Source organism: Argiope bruennichi, chromosome 3, assembly GCF_947563725.1.
Source record: "Argiope bruennichi chromosome 3, qqArgBrue1.1, whole genome shotgun sequence".
In the NCBI taxonomy this organism is placed as follows: domain Eukaryota; kingdom Metazoa; phylum Arthropoda; class Arachnida; order Araneae; family Araneidae; genus Argiope; species Argiope bruennichi.
In genome coordinates, this window is record NC_079153.1 from 17,720,070 (window position 1) to 17,746,721 (window position 26,652).

Below are 26,652 nucleotides of genomic sequence, written 5' to 3' on the forward strand. Positions count from 1 at the left end.
ATTTTCTGCAGAATGGCATTTTATCAAAACAATAGGGAATTCCATAGATAAATAGGGTATTCATAATTGCAATCGAAGAAAGGAAATCCTTCCTCGTTGCACGCGTAGCCTATTACCATCACGCACAAGATAACGGTAGAGAGGAAGAAGAAGAAATGAGTAAAGCTTGAATATTAGTCAGATATATCTGAATCAATGTGAATATTTCCAAAAGAATGCTCGAAGCTTATGTTTTTATTACTGAAACAATAAATACATGCATCTACAATTATAGTGTAGTAATAAAGCGATTCATTTAGTGAAAATTGTTAGAAGCGTTTCAAATATGAAAAATTGTACAAAATGGAATTTTTAATATTTAATTTCATATTATTATGTTGAATATTAGACATTTTATAAAAAACTTTTTTTGGTGAGTTTTATTTCAACTAATTTTAATATGAAGCATATATAAAATTCTGTCAGAAAAAAGTTCAGCTTTAAAAATTTTAGAATTCTCTGTACGTGCATTTTTTTACATTTGAAACAATAGACGAATTTTAAAAATAAAATGAAAAAGTACTTATCTGAGTGACATCCAGTTCCAGATAATTTTATCGGTGCCTTCAAATAAATACCGTTGTTTCTATTGCGGCAGTTGAAAGTAACAAAAAAGTAATAACAAGTAATTCGAACACTAACTTTCTATTATTGGAATATTCTAGAAACTATTATATCGAAACTATCGTATGGTAAAATCCGATGAATATAATGCAGCTTGATTTTAAAATTATTTTCTAATATTCGGAAAATATTTACAGATCCTTCGAGGAACACAATTCGTAAGAGAGCATTTATAAAATATACAAAATGTCGTTAAAGAATAAACATAAGTTGCATTTTCCAGAAGTGCGATAATAAAATTAAAAGGAGTTCGAAAACACCAAACGATATTGTAGCGATTCTTTGTGTTGCGAGATTAAACAATTAAAAGTAAAAAGCCAAACGATAAATTAATAGCACCATATGAAGGTGACGTCATTTCAAAGAAATGTAATATCAAAATATCTATTTATCTATTTGCATATAAATACCACATAGACTTCTCGGTAAAGGCGGTTGGTATAAAATATAATTATGAATAACTCTTTTTTTTCTTTCTATATCCCCTGTTTGATTAATACATCTGAATAAGTTGTGCGAAACGAACTTTTTTAATAGCAATCTTATTAATGTATTCAAGAGTAGAATTATTTCCATTCTAATTCTTTTATATTTTTTAATTTTTAATTTATCATTCATTAAAATAATTTTTACGAATCTTAAAACCAACATTTTTTTAAATAATAATAAAAAACTAATTAAATTAATTGATAATCAAATTCTAAAAATATTAAATTATTCAAAATTATTATTAATTCTAAAATATTAAAATTCTAAAAATATTATAATTAAAAATGTTAAATTATATTTTCATCAAGAATGTATAAGGTACAAAACCTCAAAATTCCAGCTCATTCAAGAAATTAGAAAAAAAATTCATTACAAAATTTATTTTTGGTCTTTAAAAATTTATTTAAAAATTTTTATCTTTACTAACAGGAAAAAAAAATCAAATTGAACAAAAGTTTATAATAAGATAATATAACTTTTATAGCTCTCTTAAAACACTTAAACGATTCAATAAATTCTTAAAAATTCATTGATGATTTTTTTAAATCAATGCATAACCGAGAAAAATTAAGCAATAAGTATTATCATGTATTAGATTACTTAAGGGTGGCAGTAGATAATCGATTATGAAATTTCATCCTCAAAATGTATTAGATAATTAAAAGCGAAAATAATAATAATAAAAAAACATTGATTGAAGTTAAGATTTTCAAAAGTAATAACTTTCTTATCCTTTGTCTTGATATGCTATTTTTTTTATTATTGTGAGAAATATTAAATTAGCAGTATTTTTTTAACAATGATTAAAAATAAAGAGTATATTTTATATTAATAAATATAATTCCTAATTAAAAACGAATACCATGATTTTCAGCAAAAAAGAAAGAAAGGGACACATTTTGATATATTTAATATTTTAAAAGCGAATAAATTATGATAAAGGCTATTATTAATAAATTATTAATATTATTTTATTAATATTTATTTCACTTATTATTAATAAATAAGTGAGTGATACTGAAATAAATAGTATATATATATATATATATATATATATATACACTTATAATAAAGCACAATGTGTGTGTGTGTGTGTGTTGACGCTCTACAGGCCAGGTCCTTTGACATACAGCTATCAAATTTGGTACAAGTATAACTTAGAGGTCGGGAATGTGCACCTGGGGTCCCTTTTTTTTTGAAATTTTAATTATTAATTAAAAACTAACTTTCCCGCCAAAAAAATCTTCCATTTTCCCCACCGCCAAATGAGTAAGGCTTTAGTTCTTTTTTTCTCCCAACAGTAATGAGGCTAGGGTTACCATTTTTCGGCGGATTATTTCAAACGATTCTGTTTATTTTCTTAATGTTTTATGCATTTAAAATGAAACATTGTGAATGAATCCATGTTTCAGATTCATTCTGAAGTACTTTTGAATTAAAATAACACAGAATAAAAGAAATTAAAAATGTCTAATCTGCATAGCGTTACCCCAACTAGCGTAGAAAAATTCACGCATTTGCGTTACGTAAGTGGCGAAGAAAATTCACGCATGCGCATTGCGTTCTGATTGTTGCCATGACAACCATTATCAAAGGATGATTTAAATTATTTTTAGGTTAGTTGCATGCTTTTGTAAGCAAATTGTATTTCTGTTAGTTATATATTTTTTGTATATGCTTATAGTTGTAAGTACATCGTTTTTTAAGTAGTTTTTTTAAACATGTTTTCGACCGATTATTTTAAACGATTCATTTTATTTTCTTAGTGTTTGATGCATTTAAAATTAAACATTGTTAATTAATAGATCTGTTCATGATGAATCTGAGAAAATTTTGTTGACAAATTCTTGAGATATTACATAAATTAAGAAAGATATTCTTTAGTGCCCATAAAGTTTAAACGCTCAGTGACTCTATTATCAGTAATCATATTATTAAAAAAAATGCTTTGTTTCAGTAAAAAATATTATTATATTAATTGCAGATTAATCATTTATAATTTAATTTAAAGCACAAATTCTACGAGGGGTAACAGAAAATTAAAGATATACATATCACGTTATGACTGAAGGCCTTTATAATATTATGAGTAAATTATATTGTCAAAATTTGAAGTTTTAAAATATTTTGCTGAAGAATCTATTAAAGTTGGAATTGCGTAAAATATTTAATGGTACGACCGGAATTTAACCCCCTGCTTGGCCAAATTTTTAAAAATCGCCAACAACGGCCTTGCGAAATGTGCAAAAGCAAAGGAGCAGATGTTCAATTATAGTGCATAATAAAGATTGCCAGCTTTGGCGCGTTATCGCAACTTGGCGAAGAAGGGGGTTAAACTCCTGTTCAAGCTATTTAATTATTAAAATTTAAACGAACATTAATATTGGCGAACCGGCTGGTCACCAAAGGCGGCTAGTATATATATATATATATATATATATATATATATATATATATATATATATATATATATATATATATATATATATATATATATATATATATATATATATATATATATATATATATATATATATATATATTAGACTAAAAAAATTATGATAGTTCTCAGAAAAAATAAACAAACAAATAATGAAATATTTATCTTCTTATAGGGGAATAAATATGAAACTAATATTAATTACAGCGTGTGTGAATTATGGAGTTTGCAGCAGTTTTCTATCCATAATTAAAATTCTTATTTTTTCGAATTTTAATCAATTGTTATTGCACTCTTCTAAAGTTGTATTTTTTCAGATAGAAAATGAAGTCAACAATGGAGAGGTTTGAGGATTACTGGTCTGGAGGAGGTAAGTAAAATTAGAACTTCAAAATTTTTTTAAAGTGTTTTCCTTAAGAAAATTGCTTTGTACGTTTTTGATATCTCGGAATGCTTATTAATGAATCAGAATTCAAATTTAAGGCATTTTAACTATATAATATAATTTAGTATTTTCATTTTTAGGATAATAGTTACTTTATGAATGAAAGTGAAAATCTAAGATGTTTTCCCATTTATTTTCTCTTCTTTCAGCTAGTGCAAAAATGCTCTTTTTCTTAAAAAAGGTATCTGAGATGAAACAGAAAACTAAAACAATGTAAAATTTTCTATTCTAGCATCAATCTTTTCAAATATATCAATGCTTTTGCAAAACTTTTAAAATTAGGTTTAATCAGCGTTCAATACGTTCTGTTTTCTGAATTTTTCATATTAAATCCATTTTTGATGTCATAAATCAATTACCTGGTATAAAAATTTTGAATACTTTTAGAGATTTTTCAATGATTTTTTTCATTGCTGAAGTATTTTTTTTAATTAAATATGAAAGCGAAAACCAAGACAAGAATTGTTTTAAATTATTGGAAGTAAAAATTTGAATTATTAAAAGCCAAAATGAGAATTTTTGTAAATTAGTAGAAATTAAAATATAATAATTTTTTGCAATTAATGAGATATTTCCCCTTTTGTTTATTGCATTCTAGCTGAATTTTCATATTTCCCCTAGATATTTAGATTTTCTTCGAAATAGGAAAGATGACAGAAACGATGTCAAGCGTTATAAAAAATTATTTAATTTATTGTGCGATTGAATTGTTGCACACATTAATTTATGAAAAAAAAATACATTTCTATATGGAAATCCACAATTAATACAAAAATACTCTATTACAGAAATGCTAAAATATTACATTTATATTTTCTAAAAATGTGATAAATTTTATTGCTTTATCAAATTTTTCGCTTCTTTTTCTGGAAACTGCAAAATATCATACATAACTTTGTAGGTTTTCTTGGATTCAAGCAATCATTTTGTTTCTTATCAGAAGTTTTGTATTAAGTAACTTATCGAGGAAAATCTTGCTTTGTTAGATTCAAAAACACGTGAAACAATTTATTTAAACGTTTCAACTGCTTTTTGATACGAATGTATTAGGATAAATCCATAGAAAGTCAATCTGGTTTGCAAAAACTCAATTCCATGTTCAGTATCCGAAAAATTCGTAAAATTAGCAGCATAAATTACAGCCAAACTTCAAGAGGTAAATTTGTAACAGGGAGCTTCCATCTATTGAAAATAATTATCATCAATATCCATTTGGGAATTTACACAATTCATGGAAGTTCGAATTGCATGATTTTTAGATCATCTCTATACAAAAAGAGCTAACGTATATGGCACAGAAATCTCTTTTATTATTTATTACTGAATGGCAACAGTGAAATGTATACAAATGACTATACGAACGCTTCAGACTGATTCAGCGAATGTTTTTACAGTTGCACTATTCAAAGCTTCACTAATTAATGGAGTGGTACGATATTATGAGAAATACGTTAAAGAGGACTGGCATTCCATTAAGTTAGAGGAAATATGATGTAAAAGAAATTAAGAAATAGGCATCAAATAGATATTTAACAAGCACCAAATTAGGTTTAACTTTCGCCAGATGGATAATTGCTATGACTTAACTATTCCATATTAGTGGTTAATGAAAGCAACAATCTTGGTGAGCTACATTTATTTATTACAAATGCCCAGTAGATTGGCTATGATGCTATTAGATCTCTAGTCTTCCAATATTTCTGAACTTTACAATTTAAAAACACAAGTGCAGAGCACGAGTCAAGATGAGTAGCATCAAAAATTTGATGTTGTCCGCATAGAAGACATAAGGGAGAGACACAAGGCCCAAGTCAATACATGGCCTGTAGTAAGGCGGATAAGTGTCACACGCATAGAAGACATAAGGGAGAGACACAAGGCCCAAGTCAATACATGGCCTGTAGTAAGGCGGATAAGTGTCACACGCATAGAAGACATAAGGGAGAGACACAAGGCCCAAGTCAATACATGGCCTGTAGTAAGGCGGATAAGTGTCACACGCATAGAAGACATAAGGGAGAGACACAAGGCCCAAGTCAATACATGGCCTGTAGTAAGGCGGATAAGTGTCACACGCATAGAAGACATAAGGGAGAGACACAAGGCCCAAGTCAATACATGGCCTGTAGTAAGGCGGATAAGTGTCACACGCATAGAAGACATAAGGGCGAGACACAAGGCTCAAGTCAATACATGGCCTGTAGTAAGGCGGATAAGTGTCACAGCTGCACGTCTAGGAAAATCTGAGATCAACTGTGTATCCTCAAGCAGTGAGGTGCATGACTTACCGGCAGAGTTGCACAATGTTCTCTGCTTTAACCTGGAGGCATATCTTCTTTTTATCAGGAGTTTGACTGAAGGAAATGAGAGGTTTTTCAAAGGTCTCTGGAGGACTCTAGCACTCCTTTTGGCCAAAAATTGATAATCAAAGGCGGTTAGTTTGCAAAAGCACTTTTCTCTACAGACTATGTATATTTGGACATTGCAAATTTGATCCATATAAGAGTTTGAGTCTATCAATTCATATAGAATGTGATTCATATAGAATATAAGAAGTATGGAAATGCAAATTAGGATAATTCTTTAAAAATAATTTGTAATTTTATTTTTTTTTCCAGATCCTGTGACTATGAATCGCTTCCTCACAAAAACGATCACACCGATGATAACCATCGTCACGAGTTACGTTCTTTTCGTCACTTGGATCGGTCCCACAATAATGAAGAACAAAAAGCCCATAGAAATGCGAAAATTAATAATTGTTTACAATTTTGGTCTAATCGCATTTTACTTATATTTCCTGTTAAAGGTAAGGACAATGAAAAAATTTAAAGCATGAAATCCATATACATAAAAGCGATGATAAATCCTAAATTCTATAAATTAACATCAAATTTCTTCTCAAATATACTATAAAGTATAAGAATTATTTGAATGATAAGTTCATGATCTTTCTCTATATATTTAATTTCTTATTTAAAGAAAAGTTACGTTTACAAGTGTAGAAAAGGTTATTTCCCTTCTTTCATGTTGAATGTAAATATTATAGATTTTTTTTAAAAAAAACCAGTTTAATTTTTGATTCCTAATTATTATACTAATGTACAATTAAGTTTTGTATCCCTCAATAAAAATTAATTAAAAAAAGAGGTTACAATGCCGCAAAATTTAGTAGACAAATGAATTGGAAATTTACATTTTTAATAGCGCTATGGTGCTAAAGAATTGCCTCCAATAGAAAAGTTCAAGTATACAATAAACAGAACATATGTAAGGCAGTTAAAGTAAAGCGGCTTTGATGTCTGACAATTTGATGGAATCATGGACATAAAATTATATCTAAGTGATTTATCTGAAATAAAATCTAATCAATATTCCTGGCGAACCATTTGGTCGCCAAAGACGATTAGTTGGTAACAAATAAAACATTTTGTTCATTACATCTTAGGTTTGAAGGGAAAATTAGAAATGAAATTTTGAGTAAATAGTAAATAATTTTAATCAAAGAAATAATTTCTATTGTTTTTTCTGTGTTCTTAATCCATAATAATTTTTTGACTATGCGGTTCTTATGATCATTGGGCTTGCAGAGATCGCAGGCAGGTCGATTAAAAAAGATGCAAATGTTCGTAAAAAAATACGAATTTTATGAATTAAAATTAAAATAACATTAACATTTTATGTACGCCAAATTCTTATCAGATTCATTGTTAGTTACTATTACAGTGCCTTTTTTTAATTCTCGATGAATAAACCCCTTGTGTGCCAACAAGTACACCACAAGACTTTCAAACGTAAGTCAGTACTCAACTGAAAATGGGAGAAGTTTCAAATATAAAGAATGCAGGAGCAAATGCAAATGCAAATGCAGAAAAAAAAAAAAAAAAAGAGGTGGGGAGGGGAAACAAGAAAATAAACAAAAACAAACAAAAAAATAAAATAAAATAGCTCACATACGAGGGGTGATCCAAAAAAAAAAAGTTTACAAGCAGCAGTCTTTGGAAATAAGAAATTCTGGATGGGAATATTGTTATCTAGAGTGGAGACAGATGGCGCTAGTGGTCTTAGACCGATCGTTCGAGCAGATAGTGTTAGTACTGAGACCTGAAACAGCGACAGCAATGGGAAGACATCTAGAGAAGTGGTCTTACGATTTCTATGGGACAAGAATGTGTCCCCATCGGACATTCACAGACAAATCGCTGAAGTGTAGGGGGAGAAGCAATGAATAGACAACAGGTGGCAAAATGGCGTCATTCTTTCGAAGCGGGTAGAGAGATTGCTGGAAACGTTTAGGTGGGAGGTCTGGAGCCACCCCCATACAGCCTTGATTTGGCTCCCAGTGACTATTTCCTTTTCCCGGCATTGAAGAAACACTTATCCGAAACAAGGTTCATATCAGACGGTGATGTTGAAAAAGATACCGAGAACTGGCTCAATAGCCTGCTTATTACCAAGATGGGTTAAACAAATTGGTCCAGCGGAGTGATAAATGCTTCAGCAGATTTGGTGATTATGTAGAGAAATGACAGCCACATATCCCTCTTAATTACTATTTGTATCCTGTGTCTATTGTTGTCTATTTTCCCTTGCCTTGTAAATTTTTTTTGGATCACTCCTCATACTAAAGGAAACATACAATAAATAATATTGCACAATGGAGAAGCAAGATAAAATATTCAAAATGCTAATACTAAAAGCTTAAAAGTATATATGCAAATATATGTAGACACACACGAAGAAATAAAGTCTAAATAATAAAAGGAAAATATTATAAATATCTGTACAAAAGGAAATGAAAGACGATTTAGTACCTTTGTTTAAATACTATTGTAAGCAGACATGAATGCCTTGCCATGTGTTATAATAAATAAATAAAAATATACAATTTCATTTAGTTATTAAAATAAAAATATTTAATTAAAATATTATCTACATGATTAATTAAAAATATGTGAGAATTAAACTGACCAATTTATAAAAAAGACTTCATAATGTGCACTTTTTAGAGCCTACAAATTACCGAAATTGTGATTTTTCTTTAAATTCATATAAATTTATGCAATTTCTATATATAAAAAAAATCTTACTATAGCCAAGACTGCCTGAATATTCAGATAACGTAACTAATACTACTTTATTTTGATACTAATTATGTAAGAAAAAAATCGAAATTTCAATAGAAATTTAATATTTGTTGATGTTAAAAGCTGTAAGTTTCTTCGGATTAATAGAAGTAAAATTTGCGAAAGTTTTTGAAGGAAATTTGAAGAATTAAAATATTACAACACAATTTTTCAGGCAACATTTATTCTGTGGATTAATAACATCAAACATACTAAAAACTTTGTGGATGCGTGATTTTTTTGAAAAGATCTTATGTTATTTTTAGGGAGCTTTCTTCATACCAGAATTAGGTTTTCAGTTCATTTGTGGTTCTCTAAATTCATATGAAACGCCCATCATTCCTGATGTAAGTAGAGTTTTTTTTTATGTTGCATTTTATAATCTTTAAAACTTTTAAAAGATTTTTTAAAACTAAAATGGTTGAAATTATTATTGGTTTTTATTTTTGTTCGAAAGAAAAGTCAACTTAATTATTTTTTACTTTTTCGCACGTGAAGCATGGATAGAGAATGCACCGCAATGATCAAAATTCAATCTTGAAATGTTGAATTTCTACATTATCTGAGAAAAGTTTATTCTTTGGAATTTTGCCAATTTTTTTTCCGAATATAAAAATTTAAAAATTCAAGCAGTTAAAAAAATTTGGTACGTGATCTTAAGATCAAAACTATCTATTTCTATCAAATTTTGAATAAGTTCTTTCTCCATCGGTCTGAGTGTATATATGCAGAGCGTATCAAATCACGGATACTTGAAAGTTCGTTTATTTTTAAAGGGTTATTTGCAGTTTACTTTGCATTTTAATTATAACATAGTATATTTATTGATGTAAATATGCTTATTGCTTACTTTTATTACTGATTTTACCATACTGTTATCAAGTGATAAATCATAAAGAATTTCAACGTATCTATGTAGAAATCTCCAGTCTAAATTGCACTTTTAAATTAACGTTTATTTAAATAGTTTAATATGGTTGTTGATTCTCTCAAGTTTTCTGTCTTATAATGTAGGCTAACGCAATTAATTTATAAAATTAAATGTTTGTATAAAGTAAGTGTCAACACTATATTAGCAAGTACATTAGCAATTTTTATAAAAAGGCTGAAAAAATTATGATGCAACAAATAAGCAAGCAATTTAAGAATTCGTTGTCCTTAGTTATATAAAAATACTCTTTTGTTTTATTAAACTACTCATTTTGCAATCCTAGGCTTGTCCTTTTTTCCTTGGTCAAAACAAATTTAAAAACGTGGTAAAAACAAATTTAATACAAGGAAAAATAAACTAGAAATTAGCAGCATATTTATTATTTGTGCTGCGGCGTATTATCATTTCGCCTCAACAATTTAAATAAATTGCTAAACAGTTTTATTTATTTTATTTTTGGGTAATTATATTCTTTAGAAAAGACAGCAAATCAAGGAGAATTGATAAAAGGTTGTTATGCTGATTGAGGCTGAGGAAATAATTAAAAAAATTTCTAATCTTTCTTTTTTATAAAAAACAAATTATGTAATTTTACTATTATCATAAGTTAAAAGAACAATAGAATCATTTTTGTAGCAACAGATTATTGTTAATTGCCATGAATAATCATTTCGAATAATTTAGTTATAAATTCTTACGCAAATCTAAATAGAAATATTAAATTTTCATAATATTTCAGAAATAAGACATACTTTATTTATTTTAAGCACTATATTTGAACACGAATATTGATATTTTTTAAAAAAATTCAGAATCATTACTGAGAAACATTCAATGCATGAGAATTTCTTTTGTATATTTTCTTATGAAACTTTTATAATATTCTGTCACTGATTTTTTTTCTGTTATTCGTTTAGACAGCATCAGCAAATATAAGCATTAAATGTTTTATAAATTAGATGCTATATTTTAAACGAGCACAGCTTAGTTTACGGATTATTTTATAGATTCAGATCGATTCGGTTTAAATCCTTTAACTAAACCGAAACAGTAAATTAGAGTTACAAAAAAAAAAAAAAAAAAAAAAACGTCTACGAAATATCTGACATGTTTTAGAAACCAAAGGGGATATTTTGAATTCATCGTCTTTCGCGTAAACTTCCACAATAAGAGGCATTTCTTTTGCTTCATTGAAATTTAAAAAAAATCTTATACGCATTATATACCTCTTTCCATTCAATATTGAGATTCATATTGCAAATTATATTTTACTTTTCAACTTTTTGCATTTCAAATATTTATTTTTGTCATAAGCATGAACAAAGAGATCGGTAGACAGAATTATAATCGATGAGTTGGTTTTAAAATGTTATGCAAATCCATAATCCGGAATGATAAAATAATATACCAAGTTTCATCTGTCTAGCTCATTGCGTGTTTAAGTAATGGTTTATTTTCACACCCACAGATAAGAAGTTAAACTTCTCTCGGACAGAATTAGCTAAAAATTCAATCTCTGTATACTAACATTAACGTTTGAGATGCAGAAATAGCTATCATTACTTATTGTAGAATGGCAAAAGTAAAAAGGAAAAAATCATTATACGAACATTTTAGACTGCTTAATCGAACGTTTTTACAGCTGCATTTACGTGAATGGAATGAATGAAAGTATTATGATGCATTATTAGTATTATTATTGAAAGTGTATTAGATGCAAAGTATTATTAGTGGAAATATTATTAGAAATGCTCTGGTTAGGGCTCACCAAACAGTCTAATTTCTCACAGAATATGAGTGAAAAAAGGAGATGTCAAACAAAGCTTAGGCGAACCCGAAAATAGGCATAATCATTGTCCTATAGGTATTCGTTGTGACTTACTCGAGGAATTTAACGATTATATTGTCACGTTTATAGGCTTAAGAAGAGAACACTTTTGAACAATATCACTTTATTTAAAGTCAACCAAAGACCTCGGTTACTACAAATGAAGCTCTTATATATACATGTAGAATGTTCTAGAACATTCCTAGAACTAACTAAAGAGGAAATGACGTACAAGGATTAAGGAAATTATAATTTGAATATTCCAGAAACTTCTGGAAGAACTGAAAGGAAAATAAATTAATAAATAACAAATTTTTTTCCCGAGGATCGAACCAGCAATCTCTTTGCCCGCAGTCCGATGTTTTATCAACGAGCCACGGAGACATGTGGCTAGCTTCGTTGCATTGCTTCCTCCTCAAGAGAACAGCGTCTCGATGTTATAGACGAAGGTCCTTAGAGCGTGATCTTGTCATGGGTCCGGTATAGGGCGGGGTCGTCTTCTGAAAATCCACTTCGTCTAGATCAGGATTCCGTATGTCCTGTCCCACGGTCGTGGAATCTGAAAATATATCCTCTTGGGCTTCTGGAGCGTAGTAGGGCTTCATCCTCAGCACATGAACAATGTCCTTTGACTTACGTCTCCTAGAATTTGGATCAAAGTCCTGGACCTCGTAAGTGACCTCCGAAAGTTGACGCAGGACTTCATACGGACCGAAATAATTCTTGAGAAGCTTTTCGGAGCGGCCCACCTTCCTTATAGGAATAAAGATCCACACTAAGTCACCAGGCCGATACAGCACTGCGCGATGTTTTGAATTATAATGACGTCGGTCTTTCTCTTGGGCATCAAAGGTGCGGATTCGAGCCAACTGACGCGATTCTTCTGCGCGGGTTACTAGCCCCGTGACATAGTCTTGTCCTGTATCCTCGATTGGGTGATGGAACATAGTATCGAGTGTAGTTTCGGCTTCCCGCCCAAATGTCAGGAAGAATGGAGTATACCCAGTGGTGCTCTGTTTAGCCGTATTATAAGCAAAAGTGACGAACGGCAGAATTAGGTCCCATGTTTTATGTTCGATATCGACGTACATCGACAGCATATCCGCTAACGTCTTGTTGAAGCGTTCCGTGAGTCCATTCGTCTGCGGGTGATAGGCGGTAGTCATCCTATGCACCACGTTGCATTGATTGTTAATTTCGGCTACGAGCTTTGACTGGAAAACTTGACCTCGGTCCGTGATAATGGTTCTAGGGGCTCCGTGAGTTAGAAGAATCTCTTCCACGAAGAACTTTGCTACTTCTGGTGCTTCTGCAGTGGGAATGGCTTTTGTGACGGCGTATCGTGTAAGATAATCCGTACACACGATTATCCACCTATTTCCTTCTTGAGACTTCGGAAATCGACCAAGCAGGTCCATCCCTACACGCTCGAACGGGATTTCGGTTGGAGGTAGGGGAACCAAGTATCCGGGTGGTTTCAGAGGAACCGTCTTTCGTCTTTGGCACTCCCTGCAATGCCTTACGTAATGGCAGACGCTTCGAAAAAGTCGGGGCCAGAAGAACCTCCTCCGAAGACGATCGTACGTCCTTGAAAATCCAAGATGTCCAGCTGTAGGCTCGTCGTGAAAATGACGAAGGATTTCTAACCGCATTTTCTTAGGAATGACTGGAAGCCACTGTTTTCCGGATGGGTCAAAATTTTTCTTGCAGAGTATGTCATTCACTATAGAGAACCCCGAACTTGATAAATCTGGCGACTCCTCGCAAGCTTTGATATGCTGGGCCAGTGATGGATCGCGACGTTGTTCCGACACCAAATCAATCATTGCCGCCAGGGTCTCTGTTTTCAGCACGTTGTCGTCAGGCACAGGATTTCGGGACAGACTATCAGCGTCGGCATGCTTCTTTCCACTTTTGTGAACAATACAGGCGTCATATTCCTGAAGCCTCAAAGCCCATCTTGCTAATCGACCAGAAGGATCTCGTAAATTAGCTAACCAGCATAGCGAGTGATGATCCGTAATTATTTTAAAGGACTTCCCAAAGAGATATGGACGGAATTTTGCTATCGCCCATATAACTGCAAGGCATTCGCGTTCAGTGGTCGAATAGTTTCGCTCTGCTTTAGATAGGGTCCTTGAAGCATATGCAATGACTCTTTCCTTTCCGTCTTGCTGCTGGACTAACACAGCTCCAATACCGTACCCACTGGCGTCGGTATGCAGTTCGGTGGGAGCGTCTTCGTCGAAAAGTGCCAACACAGGTTGCGAAGTCAATGCTGATTTAAGGTCTCTGAACGAGTCTTTTTGAGCTTTATTCCAGCAGAATTTAGCGTCCCCTTTTAAGAGCTCTTGGAGAGGCTTAGCCCGAAAACAGAAGTTTTGGATGAACCGTCTGTAATAAGAGCACAGTCCCATGAAACTTCTTACATCGTGCACAGTCTTCGGTGTAGGAAAGTTGGTGACAGCGGACACTTTATCGGGATCAGGTTTCACGCCTTTTCCGGAAACAAGATGTCCAAGTATTTTGATCTCCTTGGCTCCAAAATGGCACTTTTTCGGATTTAAGGTAAGTCCGGCTTCCTGTATGCAAGAAAGTACGCAATGCAGCCGATGCAAATGTTCAGAAAAGGTCTTCGAAAATACAATTATATCGTCCAAGTAGCAGAGGCACATCTTCCACTTTAAGTGACGTAATAAATTGTCCATAGTTCTTTCAAACGTGGCGGGTGCGTTACACAATCCGAACGGCATTACCTTGAATTCATACAGCCCTTCACTAGTGATGAAGGCCGTTTTCTCCCTATCTGCCTCGTCCACTTCGATTTGCCAATACCCCGAGTGCAGGTCCATCGATGAGAAGTATTGAGCTCCTTTCAAGCAATCCAAAATGTCGTCGATTCTGGGTAAGGGATAGACGTCTTTTTTAGTAACTCTATTCAGACGACGATAGTCCACGCAGAAACGCCAGCTGCCATCTTTCTTACGAACTATCACCACTGGAGACGACCATGGACTCTCCGATGGTTGAATAATATCTCGCATCAGCATCTTATCGACTTCGTCGTTGATTATGCGTCGCTCCACTGGCGATACCCGATAAGGTCGTTGGCTGATCGCAGGGTGGTTTCCGGTGTTTATCCTGTGTTTTACGTTGATCTTGCGGTTTTGGCGCTGTGGTCCACCATGGAATGAATCTTGAAAATTTCGCAGCAGATTTTGCATCTGCTTCCGCTGCTCAGCACTCAGGGTCGCGGCCATCATTTGGGAACAGTCGATTGGGTCAGTGTACGTCGAGACTTCCACATCGGCAAATGAAGGCACTTCGGTCAGAGTATTTAGGCCGTCGGTGCTGAAAGAATTAGCGTAACCAACACACATGCCTCTTGGGATGTAGCGTGCTTGTGTTTGCCCGTTGGCCACCCAGAGCATACCCTTGTTTTGGAAAAAAGAGGCTATAGTGGAGGGAATGGCAATTCCTTGATTGATGCTTAGACTTTTATTCCCTTCCACAACTAAATCAGTGGCGTCATGTACGTCCGGTGATTGCACTATAATACGTTTGAAGGAACAACCAGGTATGATAAAGTCCGAAACGGCATACAAGTTGAAAGTCTGAGGCGCCGTCTGTTCTTGAAAAACGTCATCAAATGCGAGTTCAGCTCGGCCACAGTCCAAGACAGCTTGTGATGCTTTTAAGAAGTCAAAACCCAAAATGATGTCATGGCTGCAATTCGGCATAACAATGAACTGGTAGGGCTGTGTTCGGTCATTTATGGTAAGTTGAAAGACACAAGTTCCTAACGGCTTTGCATAATTGCCGTCGGCGACCTTCAGAATAATGTTTTCCGAGTCGCTGAACATGACTTTCCGCCGTTTCCGCCGGTATGCTTCGGAGACGACAGAAAAAGATGCACCAGAGTCTACCAGCGCTTTGCCGGGATGGTCGTCAAGAAGAACGTCGATGCGATTCCCGTGCAATTTAGCGGCAAATGGAGGATTCTGAGAAATCGCGGCCTCACCTCCAACACAGGTCGCGGAACTTAGTTTTCCTCATTTCGGCGGTTCGGCGACTGGCTATATCTTCTGTAGGGAGACGGCGATCTATAACGGCGGGTAGGCGATCGTCCTCGACTCGGACTTGGTGAAGGATTTCTGCCCGTTTCTCGATTGATGTCAGCGGTACGATTGTATGTCCGGTAAGAAGTTGCGTCACGTCTGTCGTTCTTGAATTGGTCAACAAATGAAGATCTTCTATCTCTGCAATAGCGTACTACGTGACCTGGGCGGCCGCAATGGAAACAGACTGGCCGATTGTCGGTGGTACGCCATACGTCGGTTTTCCTCGGCATCTGGTTCTGTTGAGGCCATGAAGTCTGAGCAGGCCTACTATATATTGGTTGCATGCGGCGTTTAGGTGCTTGAGCGACTCTTCCCAAGTTTTCACGAGATATAGGAGCCAACGATTGCTCGATTTCCTCTCGTACGATGCTTTCGATGGATTGTAGTTCGGAATATTGGCTTTCGACTTGTGGTGCAGTCATTCTTTGTATTTCTTCCCGAACAATTTTGCGTATCAGCGATGTTAACGGTTGCTCCTCATCCACGGAAGCTATGGGAATAACATTGGGTAAACGAGAAAACTTCTGACGTCTAATTCTTTTTTGTTGCATTTCCTCGATGTACTGGCAACATTTAATGAAATCGACTGTCGTTTTTACCTCTTTAGGTAACAGTGCCTGGTACACATCTTCTGCGACTCCTTTCATTAGGTGGGACACTTTTTCTTCGTCGGACATGTTTGGATCTATTTGGTTGCAAAGTCCCAGTACGTCTTGAATATAGGATTGTGTAGCTTCACCAGTATTTTGCGCTCGGCCTTTCAGACGATCTTTTGCTCGCCTTATATACAGTTGGGTGTCACCAAAGGTTTTTGTCAGTTCTTCTTGAAATTCGGCCCACGAGTTCAGTTTATCTTCGTTATTATCAAACCAAGTCCGGGCGGTCCCATCCAGGAAAAAATATACATTAGCTAAGCAAAGTGTGTCATCCCATTGATTGAATTTCGATACTCTAAGGTATTCTTTCATCCATTTGGTCGGATCTTGTCCAGGATCCCCTGTAAAAATTGTTGGCTTTTTAGGCTCCCTTATTAGGGCAGGAGAAATCAGAATAGGTTGAGGTTTTTCTTCTCTTTCCGGCATTTCCGTGCGATTGGGCAGTTTTCGTGGGGCAACAACGAAAGGTCCAAATTCCGGAGGAAGATTTAAGAGTCTGCGGCTTCGCCGTATTTCTTCCGCTTCCAGACTGAGAAGTTACCCGGCGCCTCCACCAAACTTGTCACGTTTATAGGCTTAAGAAGAGAACACTTTTGAACAATATCACTTTATTTAAAGTCAACCAAAGACCTCGGTTACTACAAATGAAGCTCTTATATATACATGTAGAATGTTCTAGAACATTCCTAGAACTAACTAAAGAGGAAATGACGTACAAGGATTAAGGAAATTATAATTTGAATATTCCAGAAACTTCTGGAAGAACTGAAAGGAAAATAAATTAATAAATAACAAATTTTTTTCCCGAGGATCGAACCAGCAATCTCTTTGCCCGCAGTCCGATGTTTTATCAACGAGCCACGGAGACATGTGGCTAGCTTCGTTGCAATATCTAGTAAAATTATTATCCCACAAAAATGCTATTTGCATTATATATATATATAAAAAAAATCTACTTTTTTTAATGATATCATTTTTATTTTTTGACAATTTTTTCTATACTTTTAAATTTTTTTAATGTAATACATAATTTGTAATGTAATGGAATTTTAAATTATTCATCAAAACATTCAACTACAAAACATTCTACTACAATTTAAGATTAAAAAATGCTTTCTTTCAACTTTAATTCCGTAAAATGAATTTCACTTTCAGTTTTATTTTGTAGTATATAGCACTATTAAATTATAATTTGCTTCGACTTATTTAATTAAATTCTTGTTTTTTGGGCTTATCAAATAACACTGGATATGCTTAAAAAAATATGCATTCCACATCAATATTTAAAAGCCCCCCCCCAATAATCTGGGAAAACAAGCCAAAGTAATATATAAAGTAGTATATCTGTACTTCGAAAAGCAAATAATAGAGATATATTATTTTAGTCAGAGTTGGCATATCAAACATGTTTTGTTGTTTCCGGCTAAGAAGGTCTGGTTTGAATTATCGTATTTACATAGACATGGACAGACAGATATAATTAATTCTTATTTCGTACTTTGGAATGTATGAAACCAGAAAATATAGTAAAATCTTGCGATCAAATTTCTTGACAATTTTAGTATATTTGTTTTAATAATAAAGGAGAAAATGTCTATCTGTGTTTGTTGGCGCTTTACGGGCTAGATTGTCTGAAGTAGTATAATCAAATTTAGCCCAAAATTACTTTGGTAGGTAAAAATGATATCATAACGTTTTTTAAGCGATAACTTCCCAAAATATTATTACACAAAAGTCATTTTCATATTGTTCAAAAATTAAAAAAAAAATGACTTTTCGATGATATCAATTTAGATACTGTGGAAAATGCTCCTAAATTTTGGCAAAATTTTAGATTTTTTATTCAATTTTCAACAACATAGATTACAACCCGTTTTTTTACTCAATTTTGCCATGAAATTCAAACCGTGTTTCTTTAAATATTCAGTTGTGCTGTTTTCCTCTGAAGAAGAAAGATTCTATTTAGTTTTTATTTTGTTTACATGACGAATAAATAAGTGAGTTATAGTTCCGAGAAAGTCAGATGAGAAATTAACCGGGCCAGTGCGTTCTGAATAGATTAATGATGTTATGGAACTGGTTTCCATCAGAAAGGTTTTATGCACAATGAGCAGAACATATGCAAGATTATTAAAATAGCGCTCTATAATATCCACAACAATTTGATGCTTAAAAATAATTTGTTGACAGAAACATTGGCATAAAATTATGTCTAAGAGTTTTCATTGAAATTAAATACAACAAATATCCTTGATGACTTAACTGGTCCCTTAAGGAAGTTAGCAAGAAAATATAATTCAAATTTATAATTTCGAATGAGAAAATTTAATATTCAAAGTATATCACAATTTTAACTGGTCTTGATGATAATACAAAAAATTTATTCAAATTCAAGAATTATTTAAAAATAATCATTTAAAAAAGTTCTTACCTTTTAATACGTAATGATGAAAATGAACCTTTCGTTGATGATGATATAAATACGATGTACTTGGAATTGCCACCCATAATCAACTTATTAAAGATTACTCACTAAACAGAAAGTTTGTCTTCCTACGTTGAATCAACTGACCACTTGGACAGGTAACGAGCAAATTCTTCAAAAATGATTGATAACACAAATTTTAATGAATATGTTTCAGAAAAACACAATCTTTTATTCATTCAGACAAATATTTTAAATTTGAGGTATTTAAAAGGTGGTCGAGTAGTGCATCAATTAAATTACCTTTATAATATACCTTGAAATATAAAACAAAATATAGATATCAAAATAAATTAAGATAAATTACAGTGGGTGATATAGTGTTACTTGACTTGAATTGGAACCAAAAGTGGAAAATGACAACATCAGACTAAGAAAATCTACACTCAGCATTTGGTTCAGATTGAGCGATTAGAAAATGAAGCCATAAAAATGCGCATTAATTTAGGGAAACCATGTAACTTCTGCATATAATATTTGACTTCTGCTAAAGGAAAGTTAACCATTAAACAATACAATATAAAAATATATCCATACTTTTTTTTATGGAAAGGATAATGAAACTGTTAATCGGTTCCACAGAAAGTATCTTCTACTTGAATGTGGGAATATAAAAATATCCACAATGTTTGGTTGTTTTATTGTAAATAAAAGTAATTTGAAAGTCAATTTTGTCTGATGTATTTCATTAAAATTTTCCGAATTTTTTAATTATTAAAATGTTTTTCTACGGCTACGTTACTTTTATTATTTAAACATATTTGCTGCCCAGAATTCTTTTGGGTAGTTTTCTTGTAGTTTCTGGAATCTGGAATTCTGTTGCCAAATCAACGCCAAATTGATGCCAAACCTGGAGTCATTGACTTGGCATCAGTACGTTTGTAAAACTACCATCCTTACTAGGCGATTTACTACGCTGATAGGTTAGATTACAAATTAGTAACATTGATTCCTTTTTCTAAAAAAAGACTCCTTAGTTAAGCCATGATCAATAGCTCGGTATGGGGCAAACTGATAACTCCTGACTTGGCTCTGGAGATGTCTAAATTCAATGGACGACGATGTTTCAATTTCTTGAAGATAGGAAAAAGTCCCTTCCGAATTCTTTTACAAGTTGTGACTCAAACCTCTCCACAATTTCGGGTTATACTTTTAGACTCGATCGTGCTCGTTGAAATATAAGGAGTTTCAAGGAGCTTAAGTATTGTTTGATGGCAGGATTTCCTGGAGAGAATTATTACTAAGATGGTCGAGCGAGCGCATTCGACTTCCTCCCCAGAACCAGGGCCCAATATCAGAATACTCTAATTGTGCTAGGAAACAATATTACAAATTCGAAACAGTATTGAATCTTCATCTAAGAAAAGAAGGAAATTATTGAATATTAATAATATTACAAAATCCAACCAATTCCCCAGCTGTAATCTCTTTTACGATTTCATCAACTTTGATTTAATGTAAAAACTTTTATTTAATATACCCTATACATATCATAAATTATTACCCATTCTTCACTTCCTCTTTTAATCTAAAAAAAAAAAATATTTTACTGTGCATTCTCTAAGGAAAAACTGCAGCAAAAACAACAAACAATATGCATGAGATTTAACTATTTAATCGATTTCACCACTTTTTATTTTGAAAGAAAGCTCAAGAATTCAGAGACGTCATTAGTAGTTGCCTGCTCCCTGCGTTCTTCATTATTGAGAGATATCGCAAAAAAAGATCGTGACAAAGCTCTAGTCTCAGCAACTCGACCGATTGATCAAATATTTTTTTCACGATTTATTGCGTATAACTAGCTTTTTAGAAGTTTTTATGTTTGTTGTGCAGGTGTAAATTAAATAGATATCTCTGGTGTGATAAGATGTACTGCATTTCTAGATGTACTTACATACGATCATTTTATAAAGATTATTTTTTAGCACGGGGAAAAGAAATTAAATAATTTTTTGTTGCTATTTGATTATTGTATTATAAAGATAATAATAAATAATAATTTTCAGCAAAATTTATTAAGTTTTAACGGACATGCACTTTTTTATTTGCTTCTTTCAGATATTTGATTTAGGATATCAGTTATATGTCGTTCGATACATTGAGCTTCTAGATACGGTAAGAATCCACAATTTCTTTTCCAAAGTTAAAAAAAACTAAATAAACTGATAAATTTAGATATGTTAAAATTATATTTATTGATCAATAACATGTTCATTTTCAGGTGTTTTTAGTGTTGACAAAAAAGTTCAATATGGTAACTCCTCTTCATGTGTTTCACCACTCGATCGTTCCTGTCTTCGGTTGGTTTGGGTTCAGATCTGAATCAAGTAAGTTCAACATAATTCCAATATCAATGTGATTCAAATTTGAGTTATTATTTCATAAAAATGTATTATAATTTAACTGGATCTTCCTTTTTACTATTAGATTACTTAGGCAAAACTGATTATTAAAAAAACCTTAATAATAAAATAAATACTGAAAAAAAAACCCCATTATCTTTTGATAAAACTTTTTTTATGAGTAAACATTTTTTTTTGTTCTTTAAATGAAATAATTGCACAAAAAAGAATGCATATTTAGAAAACAAATTAGTTTTCGTAAATGTATTCATTAAATATAATATTAAGTGAAAACAGTTCTTAGAAATATTCTATTTTCTCTTCCTATATAGCTGAAAATAGTTCAATAATTAAAACATAATTTAAAATATAATAATTAATTATATACTACTTAATATAATTATGATACTACGAATTAATAAATTTACAAAAACATCAAGAATAGCACAAAGTTTTAATGCAAACGATTTAAATAAAAAAAAAAAACGATCTTTTAAATTTTTTAAAAATCTGAACATTTTATGGATTTAAAACATTTGAAAAAAAATAACAGCAGTGATAAAAAATAATCAATTTCAGAAATATAAAATACTTAAAAACTTAAATAAATTTAATTTCAAATTTACCGAAACACACAAATTAAAAATCATTCTATCCAAGAAATAGAAGTACCATTTGAGATCAAATGAAAAAAAATAACAGCAGTGATAAAAAATAATCAATTTCAGAAATATAAAATACTTAAAAACTTAAATAAATTTAATTTCAAATTTACCGAAACACACAAATAAAAAATCATTCTATCCAAGAAATAGAAGTACCATTTGAGATCAAATGAAAAAAAATAACAGCAGTGATAAAAAATAATCAATTTCAGAAATATAAAATACTTAAAAACTTAAATAAATTTAATTTCAAATTTACCGAAACACACAAATTAAAAATCATTCTATCCAAGAAATAGAAGTACCATTTGAGATCAAATGAAAAAAAAATAACAGCAGTGATAAAAAATAATCAATTTCAGAAATATAAAATACTTAAAAACTTAAATAAATTTAATTTCAAATTTACCGAAACACACAAATAAAAAATCATTCTATCCAAGAAATAGAAGTACCATTTGAGATCAAATGAAAAAAAATAACAGCAGTGATAAAAAATAATCAATTTCAGAAATATAAAATACTTAAAAACTTAAATAAATTTAATTTCAAATTTACCGAAACACACAAATTAAAAATCATTCTATCCAAGAAATAGAAGTACCATTTGAGATCAAATGAAAAAAAATAACAGCAGTGATAAAAAATAATCAATTTCAGAAATATAAAATACTTAAAAACTTAAATAAATTTAATTTCAAATTTACCGAAACACACAAATTAAAAATCATTCTATCCAAGAAATAGAAGTACCATTTGAGATCAAATGAAAATGAAGCTATTAAACCTGAAGTTTTTGTTTTGACATATCGTTTGGAAAAAATTTGCTACATTTGATAATTCTTCGGCAATATACATATTCAACTTAACAAGATAAATAAATACTTAATAAACTGAATAAGCAAATATAAGCTTAAGTAATCTCTGAACAGCTATTCAGTAAAATAATTCTTGTTAAAAGTATAGTGAAACAAAACTTTTAAAACATCAAATAAAGAGCTAAATATAAGAAGTGTTTATATATGTGCTTGTATTTTTTTCAGGTGGCTATCTTGCAGTTTTCATGGCAGTAAACTGCATAGTTCACATCGTTATGTACACTTACTATGCAATAGCCGCTTTAGGACCTAAATACCAAAAATACATATGGTGGAAGAAATATTTAACATCTTTACAGATAGTAAGTTTTTCATAAAAATGTTTCAATATTCTAAAATATCTTTGAATTTCAATTTTATTTTACGAAATGTGATAGATAGGTTAAAAGTTCAAACTTTTAATAGTCGTTTGTTTTCTTCTAAAAATTCCCTTTTATTTCTTTCAACTGTGTATTATTCCAAGTTTTTATTGATTTTATGCAGATTAAATTAACATAAAAATGTTATTTTAGGCTCTGACAGTGGGGAAACTTATAATACGAATATTATAAATAAAATATAAATATTGCATGAGCATTACGAAATTTATAATAATAGTACAAGTTTCATGTTATTAAAATTTGAAATTTAAAAACGCTTTGATGAGGAAAGAATCAAAACTGCGTTACCTAATTAAATTTCGCATAAACAGTAATTCCATCAAACCAGTTGGCAGCTCATTTATAATTTATTCAAGCATAGAACCAAAAGGATTTATACCGGATTTACAATTGGACAGTTATAAAATGGCCATTAGACAGAATAATGGCCATTAGAATTTGGAAAACAATAGGAAAGAAATGGCAAATAAAATGAAACACACACACACACACACACACACACACACACACACACACACACACACACACACACACACACACACACACACACATACACACACACACACAACCTAGCATCAGAAAAAAACAAAGAGCAAAAAATGTCGGAATTAATCTATGATAAGTGATAAATTATTTCACGCCAAAAAAACCGCCAAATTATACAAACGTATGCACAGTGAAAAAAAAAATAGAATACAGTGGCATATTGTTGTTCCTTTCGGTACAATTACATGTCGTCGACCGAACAGTATTTTTCCGACTTTCTATGCATGCGCTGCTTACTGGCGGTCTTATAACTGGCTGAGTGTAAACCCGGCATTAAGATATTAATTTTGATTTAACAAGGAGCTTAAAATTGAAGACAATTAATGGTAATGTATCAAAAATTTTATTTTATCGCAAAATTAAAAAGAGAAAGGATTCTGAATTCGTCGTTATTAGTTTACAGAATTGAATTTAAATGAAATAGCAATCAAAAGGCAAACACAACGCAGGATCTTATATTTATAAATGCTATGTCTATATTGTCATCTGCTGTTTGGAGCACTGTCCAACGAATATATATGGAAGATGAAATTCCAAATGGCATTTATATGTAAAAATCTATTGAATTGAGATAAAAAAAAATAAAGAAAGAACTTTAATTTACTCATCAAAAATAAATTTATATGAAAATAGATAAGAAAAGATAAATCTACTTTAAAACTTTTTAATTCCTTTGTTTGCGAAATACTAAAACAAGGATTTTTTTTCTTCATATAGCTGCAGTTCTTTGTGATGACATTCTACACGAATATCATGTTCGCAATTGGCTGCACAACATCAAAATTCACTTTCATGTTCTGCACATTTCTTAGCGTGCTCTTTTTCTTTCTGTTCATCAATTACTATAAACAAGCCTACAAGTCTAATGACAAGGAACAGGAGGCAAAGAAGAATGGAGATGTTGTTAATAGAATTCATGAAACAAATGGCATTCATTCTAAGAATGTGAACCTGAAGAATGGATTGCCTGCTGCTTATAGGAACGCTATGAAAAAAGAAAAATAGAGAATAATTATATAAAATATAGGAAAATAATTATTTAATTTTTATTTACTTCGGAATTTCTATTGGATTTAATCAAAAAATCTTTGATTCACATGTATAAAAATGAAAGTCTAATGGATGGAATTCCATTTTACTAAGGGAAAAATTGCTTTAAATTCTACGCTCGTAAGAGTCTATAATGATGTTTTATGAATTAAACATTTATGGATGTAGTTAATTGCATGAAAAATATAACATGGCTAATTCTAAGAAAAGAGAAATCATGATGAAATAATATAATCAGTAATTTTTTTTTTATTATTGCTTCTATTATTCTGCCACAAATGAAGAGAAAATACGGAATAATTTGTTATTTTTATTTCCTTTCAAATTATTTTATTATTTTTTTTAAATATTTAACACATTAGTTTTATCAATAAATTAAGATAGTTAAAGTTGTTATTTAAAAGAAAATTCAAACTTACTGGAGCAAACGATAATTAGAGATTTAAATGTATTCAATAAAAAATTTGCAGAAAATTATTTATCGTCTGGTAAAAATGTAATTTAAAGTAAACTTTTAAATATTGCCATATTTTTGTGACTTTTAAAGGATGAGATTAAAAGGTTTTATGTTCTCAAGGATTTTTTATCTATGTATTCATGCATGTATTGTAAATTTTTAAATCTTTATATTAAATGTCTTTTATATTTTGTATGTATGATGTTCCAGATTCCAGTATTTTCAATAAAAATAATAATAAGCTATAAGTGTTGCGTTTTCCTTATAATGAAACAAGATTTAATCTATTAGGTGTACATCTATCGTATAATATTCGTAAATAATTATTAGGTGTACATCTACTTTTTTTTGCCATGTAATCCTTACAAAGAATATTTTTAGGGAAAATTTAGCCAAAATATATACGTATTTTGATATTAAGGCCGCTTAAGTAATTTACTTTGTCTAACTAGCTCCGTTTTAGAGTTACCATGTCACAGGCAGGAAAAGAAAGAAAACAATTCGAAAATTGATTTCATAGAATTCATTTAAAATATGTCGATAGTCATCGAAATCTTCATCTTGATGTTTTCAGTGATTACATTATTTATTCTTTCGTTCTACATTTTGTGCATAAGAAAGAAATAACAATGCAAAGAAAACTGAAAATTGCCAGAATTAAAATTTGATTACCACTGCTTTTAAAAAATACTGTGCATCATTTATTTATTCTTTCTTTATGGTTCTTTGTGGCTGTGCGTGTAAAAATATAATGGCTGAGAATAATATGGCTGTAAAAATATAATGATAAGAACGCTGGTATCGATTTTTTTGACGATTACAATATGGAAATATTGACTCGACTTTTCGTATTGTAATCATTATCATATATATCGCTTTTAAAAATAAGGAAATCAAAACCAAATATTACTTGATGGATACCTCGGTAACATAAAAATTTAAATGAAATGCCTTTTTTTTTTCAAAACCCCTAAAACAGATGAGAATTACTATTAATTCCGTGTAATATGTGCTGCAGTATATTATTCTTAAGAATCAAATGTAGTTTTAAAAAACAATATTAAATGAAAAAAAAAATCTCTAAATTATAATATAATTTTATTTATATGCTACTCCGTGATTTAGAGTTACAAAATTTTGTATATATTTA

The 26,652-nt window shown here is 31.3% G+C and overlaps 1 protein-coding gene across 2 annotated transcripts in view; it reads left to right on the top strand.

The window, feature by feature from the left end:
• The window catches only part of LOC129963662 (elongation of very long chain fatty acids protein 7-like), a 32,653-nt gene extending 7,328 nt beyond the window's left edge, over window positions 1–25,325 (top strand). Inside the window, exons 2-8 of one of the 2 annotated variants that reach the window (XM_056078155.1) lie at window positions 3,910–3,962; window positions 6,656–6,846; window positions 9,430–9,510; window positions 21,243–21,299; window positions 21,406–21,511; window positions 23,235–23,371; window positions 24,713–25,322. In XM_056078155.1, the coding sequence (XP_055934130.1) occupies window positions 3,917–3,962; window positions 6,656–6,846; window positions 9,430–9,510; window positions 21,243–21,299; window positions 21,406–21,511; window positions 23,235–23,371; window positions 24,713–25,000 (906 nt within the window). In that variant the 5' untranslated portion in view covers window positions 3,910–3,916 and the 3' untranslated portion in view covers window positions 25,001–25,322. Of the gene's footprint in view, window positions 1–3,909; window positions 3,963–6,655; window positions 6,847–9,429; window positions 9,511–21,242; window positions 21,300–21,405; window positions 21,512–23,234; window positions 23,372–24,712 lie in introns of both variants that reach the window. The other variant, XM_056078156.1, reaches the window with a different exon arrangement.
• The last annotated feature ends 1,327 nt before the right edge of the window (window positions 25,326–26,652 follow it).